The sequence below is a fragment of the Topomyia yanbarensis genome, chromosome 1, assembly GCF_030247195.1.
Source record: "Topomyia yanbarensis strain Yona2022 chromosome 1, ASM3024719v1, whole genome shotgun sequence".
Taxonomy (NCBI): Eukaryota; Metazoa; Arthropoda; class Insecta; order Diptera; family Culicidae; genus Topomyia; species Topomyia yanbarensis.
Genome location: NC_080670.1, coordinates 22,292,549 through 22,302,494, shown reverse-complemented (window position 1 = coordinate 22,302,494; position 9,946 = coordinate 22,292,549). Strand labels below are relative to the sequence as shown.

At 39.3% G+C, this 9,946-nt stretch overlaps 1 protein-coding gene across 1 annotated transcript; it reads left to right on the top strand.

Annotated features, from left to right (window-relative positions):
• Positions 1 to 3,238: 3,238 nt before the first annotated feature.
• Positions 3,239 to 7,496, top strand: LOC131677081 (transcription elongation factor B polypeptide 3). Its single transcript, XM_058956656.1, has 5 exons — positions 3,239 to 3,732; positions 4,282 to 4,528; positions 4,981 to 6,551; positions 6,614 to 6,908; positions 6,978 to 7,496. The coding sequence occupies exons 1-5, from the start codon at positions 3,643 to 3,645 to the stop codon at positions 7,064 to 7,066; spliced, it is 2,292 nt and encodes a 763-aa protein (XP_058812639.1). The 5' UTR covers positions 3,239 to 3,642; the 3' UTR covers positions 7,067 to 7,496.
• Positions 7,497 to 9,946: the final 2,450 nt, after the last annotated feature.

Here is a 9,946-nt window from a genome sequence, read left to right as displayed (position 1 = left end):
AGAATAAGGTACTTTTGAGAAAATTAGGTAAATTCAACTTTAATTTAAATATATTGAGATCAAGTTTGAGTATAAAAAACCTATCAATGAGTTGTGATTTTTGCGGTGGTTAAAGGGAAACTACATACTTAATTTAAATTACTGGGTACAGTAAAATTTTGCTGGGATTTTGAACAGCAAATTGTTCGGTAATCAATTCAGTAAAACAATTTTGTACCGAACTCTCCGCCATCTGTTCTATCCAAACGTCAAAAAAACACTGTTCAGTCAGCAGTTTCCTCTGAAAATGGCGACTTGACAGATGATTTGCTCTACCTGTTTTGTAAGTTTTTGACGAGGTTCGGTAACGTTGGTACAATTTTGCCGAACAATCAGTCAGTATTTTACTGGATAATGTTTATGTACCGAAACAACAGAAGAGCTGATAAATTCAGTGAAAAATATTGCGGGTTTCAGTAAATTATTCGAAAAATTACTGAAAATCGCTAAAAAATGAACACTATTCCGCAAATTTTTAAACAATTTGCTGACAGCTCCTTAAAAATATCACTTTACTGAGCAAGTCGTCAAAAGAAATTACTGAATAAGTTTGGGCTGGGTTAGTGTGTACCTTCAATACGGTTTACCTAATATTATCTTATTTCACGATACCCCGAGATTGAGCAAAAGAACTCAATTTTGGGTAGTTTTTCGTATGCGTAAAAACAAAACAACCCAAAAAATAAGTTCTTTTAACCTAAATTTAGGTACTTTTGTGCTTTGTGTTTGTTTCGAACTCATTGTTAAAAACAAAACGAGAGATTCGACTTAGTCAACCTTTTCCGTAGAATAAGGTACTTTTGAGTTGTTTTAGGTCCATTCAAACTTAGGTAAATTCAACTTTAAGTTAAGTATACTTAAGTCAAGGTTGAATATAAAAATCCACTGTTTATAGAGAATATAAACGCAAAGAGTGAAGTTAAAAAAGTCTACCTATCGAGAACAATTGGAATCCTTCTTTGATACATCTGTAGCGAATCTGGGTTCTAATTATGCTCGATAGGTAACTTTTTTGACTTCACTTTCTGCACACTCTTTGCGTACCTTTATACTAACGGCTTTGTAAAAATTCTATCAATGTATTTTGATTTTTGTCGTAGTTAATTGGAAGCTAACGCGGTTTACCTAATTTTACCTAAACACAAAAAATAAAACTTAATTTAAGTTAGGTTTTGTGCCCTTAACGCGCAAAGTGGTTTAATCCAATTTTCTCTTATGGGAATTAATATTGCATAATGCAAGGCGTTTGGTTCCCAAGCCAAAAGACAAGAGTTCGTTTTCGCTTTCTCGTCAGCAAACCTGAGCCTCTGTACTTGCTTCCCGGGACATCACTCGGAACAAATCAGTTGCTTTGAACGTTCACATGTGTCGTGTGAACTGTTAGGAATTTTTTGTGTGTGTCTAACTAGTGCTAATTTGGGTACTAGTTTAGATAGATCGTCTAACTAGACATGCAGATGGTGCTAGTTTCTGACGAGATGAATTCGAAACACAAAAAATAAAACTTAATTTAATTTTACCTTGTTCCACCGATATCCCGAGATTGAGTCAAAAGAAGCTCAATTTAAGGTAGTTTTTCGTATCTACTCACTTCTCGAATTATTGTCATTTTGATTGTCTAAGTGGATTTGACACGAGATTTTGACATTCAGATCAGGTAACTGTCGTCCCTATCTTAACATACAGAGTTTGACAATAGGCAACATCGTTTTTCCACCGATCAATAGGGGTCAGTTTGACAACGTCAAAATCGCTTGAAATGTCATCAGCAAACAGCAGTAGCAGTAAACAATAGAAAACAATGCACACTTTCTCTAATTTGATAAAAACTAAAGTGCTCCTCGTTTATATTTAGATTAATTTTGTTACAAACAAAGTTTTTTATGTTGACTACGCCAATACGACGTCATGTCATCCTCTTGATTCAGATGCTTTTTAGGTGGACAATGGTCCAACTAGCGGAGATCCAACTTAAAAGCGGTTCAATTAAAAAGTGACTAACCAGCGAATCACGACTGTATATTCGATCACATTTTTGATCATGTTAAGCTACAGGTTTTTGGAGCAGCGTAAACTGATATACATATAACAAAGACCACCAGAGCAATATTAACATATGGCGCAAAAGTATCTGTAGTATACAAATCTCCAATATAGGATACGTGAAATATATTGAATGGTAACTAAATAAGTATAGTAGTATAATAGCTGAATTATAATGGTGGAATATATCAGTAGTATTCCCATATGGTGAATATTATATGAATAGTTTGGAAATGGTTCCAAAGATTACTGGAATGGTATTTATTTATACGGGTAGTGGATTGCAAAAGTACCAGATCATGCTGTACGGGGTGCTGTCCCGGTTAACAGTAGGGCGAACAAACATGTTGCAGTCACGCATTTGGTAGGACACCTGTCAGTTTGTAAGCTTTATTTAATTTGGTTTGTTTTAATTTAAAAATCAGAAACAAATAACTGAGGCTTAAAAACAATATGACTGCACTCATAAAGACACCCACTTTCAATACTTATAAAAATCTGAGGTAAGTTTTCTAAATTGAAGATACCAATTATGAAAAATGCGTCATCTGGCGATTTCGACACATAGTCAAATGCGTTACTTCGTTTCCGCAAGCACTCGAAAATGTTACTCATTTTCATCTAAAATAAGCTGAAAACGTTAAATGTATTCCTGTTGAAGTGCCTGTTGAAGAAGGCACGAAAAATCATTTCATAGTTTCCTGCACGATGTCGAGTAGATACATTTTAAAAGGAGGAGCTAGGATGCACAGATTTCAGATTACCTACTGTTATAGGTAATGCATGTTCCCCGTGTACACATATTTTCACTACACAACTGGAAACAACCTCGCTGTATACTGTTTGAACGATAGGTACAGAATCGGGTAGTAAGAGAAACTGATTGCTTTGTTTGCTGGGTAGTCTATAGGTTAGGTCCGGCTCAGGGCGAGCAAGATGAGAAAATTGGCTGAATTTAAAACATGTAGACTGCATTATTATGCATCTCATTTTGAATTTGTCATCCAGTGAAAGCAGATTTTGTCTCCTTTTTTCCAAAACGAACTGACTCGTTAGATCAGTTTTTTAATCAGTGCTTTGAATTCTTTGTCGGTAGCGTGTTGGCTGTGCAGTATTCAGCAAATACGTCAAAAAGTGTTCGATGTGTTTTACAGTGTGCGTTACGGATGATTTTCCTCCATCAAAGTGGCAGTAGTGCAAAAGTGTCTCATCGGACTTTCTCGATCGTACGTAAGCATAATGGCGTATTGCGACGTGTTTTAAGATAGGCGAAATTGTGCATTAATTAGGGGATTCACTTTGTTCTCGGCCTGCGTTATTCTCGGGGAGTGTTCCTACCATTAGCTAGTTACAGTTATTGGTTCCGTTCCGACGGATGAGTGGGTGAACGTTCGTAGTTTTCGTGCAGTGTTTCCCGTTTGTTCGTTCGGAAGAACGAAAGAAATTCAATGCACCTTGTGCTGAAAAGTGGTCTAACCTTTCCGAGTATAGATTGGCTTACGTCGACAGTGATTGCATAGTTTGTGCATCAATCGGTGCACATTTCAACGTAGGTCTAGAATGGCTGCCGATGGTGGAAGGATGACCGTGGTGGAAATCATAAACCACTACCAGAAAAGCATTGATAAGTCGCTGAATGATAAAGCAAGGGTAAGTGTTCAGCTGATCGCTCCGGAGTGGGAAACAGTGGTGGGGGATTATGCTATTTCGAATGGATCCAGCTGTTAATGAGGCACAATCGGATTAGTAGCAGAGATTCCACTGGGCGTAAAGTATGCGATTCAGTTGCGTTGCCAGAAGGAAAATAGGGATTATGACTCCGTCTTAATATTTCGCCTGTTAATTAAGCAGGATTTCGAACGCTGTTAAAAATAACAGCGTTCGAAATCCTGCTTAATTAACACAGATATAGAAATTTTAGTTTATGAGTGGGCATTTAAATTATAATCACTGTGTGCAACTAAAGTAAAATGTCACGCAACAAAACGTTAGGCTCGTTTCCAATGAAATAATATTTTCTATGGGCTTAAGGTAATTGCATTAGTTATCGGGTCGCTCTGATCTATAAGCTGATTGTCTCTACAGATGTGTGATCCTCGAAAAATTGTCTATTTGTCGATTTAGGTCAAATGTTCGCATAATTATTAATAGTTACTTAGTCAATTCTCTAATCAAAAATCATGCTCCAATCTGTTTCAGTTGCTGCATTGTATTGCCAAATTGTATCGGTTGCCTATTTCGGTGCAGCACCTGCAGGAGACCGGAATCGGGAGAACGGTTAACGGACTGCGCAAGTACGATGGTGAGGTTGGTGTGGCGGCGAAAGCCCTGGTAACTAAATGGAAAACGATGGTCGCTGCCGAAGAATCCGACGATGGTGGGGAGCAAGATGAGAGTCATGAGGCCCAGGACGATTCAGGCCACGGTGACGACGGTGAAGATGAAGGTAAGCGGCGTTAGTTGATTTGATTACATTTATAGAAATTGTTAGATATATCGACGAATAAAATCAGGTAAAGGAATTAAGAAATGGTAATCGTAATTATGTGCTGATCCTTGCGAAAGAGTTGTCCTAGAGTCCGAAATAAAAATCAATTCGGTTGTCAAATTACAATTATCCTTTGCTAATCTTCTGTTAATAGTTAAATTTTTTTCGCCGACTAGAAAGAAAATCTTCCAGCAAATCTAGATTCCATTTTGCTTCTTTATGCATGTTTTTGTGTTCCGTTGAGATCTGTATTTTAACTTTTAATTAAAAATTTGTTTTATATCTGAGAATGTTATACATGATCGAGATTAAACGGGGTTATTCAACACGTAGCGTCATAGTTTATAGCAACAACATTATAACGAACAGATTAGAATAAATAAAAATTCATTCGTTATTTTTCATTACAGACAACTATGAGGAATCGCGCCTGGAAGTGGACGAACGGCAGCAGCAACAGGAAAGTGACGCTGATGAACCACAACAGGATGAATCAGACGACCAAGGCGACACCCATCAGAATGGGTACGACAGTGATCAACACACTGCTACCTTTTCGGGTATACCGGAACAAACTCAAAAACATGAATCAACGAGTGAACGTCGTCGTGATGATCGAATTGTTAAAGAAAATGGAAGCAGTAGTAGTAGCAGTAGTGGTAATAGTCATAGAAAATCATCCTCAAAAGATCACAAAGTACGAACGGATCGTGACAAGGATCGATCCGAAGGCAGTGGGCGGGAAAAGGTTAATCATCACAGCAGCAGAAAGCATTCATCGTCCTCTTCGAGTAAATCCTCCAGGCATGGCGACAAAGATAGGAAAGATAAGCACAGTAGCAAAACCGATAGCAGTAGCACCAGGAAAGATTCTAGTCAGTCTAAAGAAAAAGAAAGCACTCACGGTAGCAGTAAAGAAAAACACACTTCCAACGAAATACATCACTCTAGTTCATCAAAAGATTGTGTGACAGAAAGTACCAAACGTCGGCGACCGTCTGATGAAGAAGATTATAGTGAGACTAAAAAAGTTAAAAAGGAGAAATCCAGTGAGAAGCATAGATCTAGCGAAAACAGCAGTAGTAATAGTAAAAAAGAAAAATCACAGAGTAGCAAGTCTAGCTCCAGCGGAGGAAGCAGTAGGGAAAAAGACAAAAAGATGTCTTCTAAAATAAAGAAAGAGTCTATAAAAATTAAAAAAGAAGAACTCGACAATTCTGACGAAGATGTTGAAGGCTTGGACAGCGCCGGAGGATCTAGTTTTGCTGATGCATTGGCAATGATTGGTATGCCATCTTCCTCGAAGAAAAAATCGTCCAACAAGGGAAATGTGGATAAAATTAAAAAATCGCCAACCAGTATGCCACCTCCAGCGACCAAGATTAAGAAAGAGAAATCCGACAAGAGTAGAGATAAATTGTCACCCAGCAGCACCGTTAGTAGCAGTAGCCACAGTAGCTGTTCCTCGACTCCTACCTTGCTGGCACAGAAAATTAAACTGGAACCGTTGCCGGAGGTGTCCGAGATAGTTGAATCTCTGCCGATGATCTCTCCGCACTACAAGCCAATGCCTTTGAATCAAACCGTTATGGAGTGTGTGTTTTCTAACAACGGGCGGCCGCAGAAGCGGCAGATGACCGAGGAGGAAGCACTCGGCCACAGTATGCAGTCGAAGAATCTTCGGACGAAAGTTTACTCTGGTGTGAAAAACTCCAAAGAAGGAGTACCGAAACTGTTTGATTTGTGCATTCGTTTGCTGCAAGAAAACATCGATCTCATCGACAGTTTTGGTGGTATACCTTTCGACCTGCTGAAACCGGTCATTGAACGGGCGACGCCTCAGCAGTTGTTTAACCTGGAACATTTTAATCCCTACTTGATGGAAGACACCGACACACTATGGGAACTTCAATGTAAGCGAACGTTCCGGAGCCAGAAACGTAAGGAAGAAGAATGCGAGTCGTGGCGAGAAATGTACATTGTAAGTATTTCCTCGCGTTTAACCTAAAAATATGAATGTACTAACGTTTGCTGTCCTTGTAGCGTTGCTCTGAAGAAAGGGATGCAAAGCTGAAAAGTTTAACCCAGAACATAAAGCAGTCCATCGAGGAGAAGAAGGCTCCGGTGCGTAAGACACAGTTGGCCTATGTCGATTCTGCGGTAAAGCCACCACGAAACGTACTAAGTAAGCAGGTGAAATATGGTACGGATCGAACACCGGTAGTTTCTCCTGCAGCTCGGGTTGCAGCTCTAAAGAATGCTACGTCCAATGTAGCGAAAGCAGGCGATTCGCGACTAAAGGTTGTTCCCGGGGCGAGAGATAATGCTCAAGTTCAAGGTATGTTGTGGGGCATCGAAAACTAACACTCTTCTGCAGGATGAAATTAATCGATTTTATTTTTTGCAGTTTTTCAGCCAATGAAACCGAAAAAGGCTCCACTGATGGCTAAATTGATGACTTCTATAAAGGGATTTAAAACTGGCTTCAGAAGGTAAACCTGTGAGACCGGAGGGTAGTTCAGAACGTAGGCACGTGTGCCAGGATTGAACGCCGTTATACGATAGGTATGCTGTGATGCTGTCTGGGAAGTACATAAGTTATCAATAGATAATTTGAAATTACAACTGAAACCACGTTTCGCTTCCCATCCTTTTATAGCAGTACTCTGGAAGTCGCTTCCCAATTACTGTAAGCTTTTATTGAAATTATGCTTATTTATTTTTTATAGTTTTAATTATCCACGTATACTGCTATGTGAGCAATCCAATAGGCGGTTTATGCATTGTGTTTTTGCATTGGAAATTGATTATTTCTATAGTTCATTAGTTGGTAGGTGCACATTATTGTAAATAATTTTACTGTGTTGACTTATTCAGTTTATGTATACATATTGCGATCCAGGTTCCATTTTTTGAAATAAACGACCTTATCAAAGGTGAATTTTGTTCAGCAACTTTCTTCGAAACACTATCCTGGTACCAATGGGTAAAACTACGATAAAACCTCAATTGTTACTAGTATAGTTACTATATTCATAGTTAGGCGGAGACACTGTGCGGAGCCAATTGAACATGTCAAATGCCGGAGCCATTCGAGCATGACGTCACATAACATGTTCTTTTCGGATGTTCATGGAAAAGGTATTGTGATTATGGTGATAATTATTTTCCTTTTTCCTTGTGTAATCGAGCGTAGAGAAACGAAAATAAACAAAAAATCTGTGACACCAAGACATATTCGTACAAGTATGAAACATCATCGGATTCCCCTCGGCATGATACTGTACCTTGATGTGGTCCGGGGGCTTTTCCACCAAAGCAGTATTACAGTGATTATATCACATAAACTTGGGATACGATTATTTTCTTTTTAGTTAAGCTACATTGTGATCAATTTTAGTACTTAACTTGGCGACCTTTATTATCCACTGCCATGGTCAAATAATATACAATGTGGGTTTAGGGCCCAATTCTCTCTGCTGGCACCTCATTCCAAACGTACAAACGTGGTCTACGCGATAACACAAACCTGGTCACAAATACGAACGCCCGCGATCTCGCCAATATTCAAACACCCCGATTGATTAGGTGAACGTTGGAACCTAAGAACCTAAGCTCGCGCAATCATGAATCGGTCACGTCCGGAAGTCTCCGCCCTTGATCATAGCAGCCCAAATTCATGCCTTTAGTTGGACCAATAGAAATAAAAACTAGACAAGACGTCCATGTGCGGTCGTTGAAGAATACGCGAACATGCGAATGGCCACAGGCTTATAAAAATAATGTGTCCACGCGAAGTTACATACTAGCACACGCGACAAAAACGTCCACATACAAACGCTCGAGTCCTTCTCGATCATCCACGCACGACTACACCCACGATCTCGTAAAAAGTATAACACCCTGGTGACTAAGTGAATGGTTTAGCACTTATAAATTAACAATCCCGGTCTCGAGAGTGAACCTCCAAATGCCCGTGTTCCCGCGAAACTACATAAAAATTGAATGCAAAGTCACATACACGCGACAAAAAAAATATCAAAATGCTTGAGCCCTTCGCGACCATCCACGCAACCTATACTCGCGCTCTTCCAGACATTATAACATCCCGGTGATAATATGAACGTCTCGGCACTTGTAATCACTTAAACGCAGTCTCAAGCGTGAACCTACAGTCCCCCGCACTCGCGCATTCATGAATCGTTCGCATCCGGAAGTCTCTATCCCCGATTCCAGAAGTCTAGGTCCATGCCTTAATTAAATAAATTAGCTCTACACTGCCCATAACAGCATAAGAGTCCCATGTTGAAAAACAGCAAGCCGAGAAAAACGCTGTTCAAGATTGTCCCATCCATTGAGCCAAATGGATGGGACAACCATGTTTTGGTATTTTTTTGATATTTTCTGAACAAATCCGGTAATCTTATTTGTGCAGTGTGATTCAGTGGTGATACAGAATACAATCCAACGGATAACTCATTTTCGACAAAAATCCACATGGGACTCTTATGTGTTTATGGGCAGTACAGTTCCAGTAGGACAACTCTCGAAAAAAAATCGGCATATTATTAATACTCAATAACAATACTAACTCTTCTCTTTATTTTATTTTTTTTTGTTTATTTTCGGTCTCATGCGTTATTTTCTTGTGATGACCTTTTTGAGCTCATACATCCAAGAAGAGCAACATTGCTGCCAACAGTGATTCTTCTCTGCCATCGGACGTCGCCAGGTTTTGGAACAATGGATATGTATTCTCATACTCGATGGTATCAGATAAGTAGGAACGATCAACAAACTGCAAGTAGTATATTGCGCATTTCTTGTTTTGAAGTATAGAATATTCGTATTAAAATATTATTTACAGGCTCTACACATATCTCAACACACACAAATACACAAATGCTTGACAGGTGACTGGGCCAAGTGCATTCACTCGTAGGATCTATCATTTCGATGATCGCCTCGATTCTACGAAACCAGTGCACAAGTAAGCTGACATAAGCTAGTCTCATCTGGTGAATGCATGTAACCTGGAAACCCCAGACACGACAGGACGAGACGGACAGACTGGACTCGACGGGGCCTAGTTCAGAGTTTTTGAGCATTCTTCAATGCACGGTTATTGACCTAAAAAAAGAAACATTCGGAATGTTATTTTTCCTTTTATTACTGTATCTTGAGTTGGGTTCATACTGATATTCACTAGCACAGTCAATTGCATATTCTCCCATATACATTCACATTCAAAACGTGCAAACGCCCCTAACTTTCGCGATAACACAAACCTGGTCAAAAACGCGAACTTACATTACAATTTCAATCATCCACACACACCTACGCTCGCAATTTCGCCAACACCCCTTTACTTAAGTG

What these genes read in the sequence shown, in the direction of transcription:
- LOC131677081 (XM_058956656.1), top strand. Translation starts at nt 3,643, where the DNA reads ATGGCTGCCGATGGTGGAAGGATGACCGTGGTGGAAATCATAAACCAC. An exon ending in CGCTGAATGATAAAGCAAGG is followed by an intron (nt 3,733 to 4,281) that starts GTAAGTGTTCAG and finishes AATCTGTTTCAG; the next exon opens with TTGCTGCATTGTATTGCCAA. An exon ending in CGTGGCGAGAAATGTACATT is followed by an intron (nt 6,552 to 6,613) that starts GTAAGTATTTCC and finishes CTGTCCTTGTAG; the next exon opens with CGTTGCTCTGAAGAAAGGGA.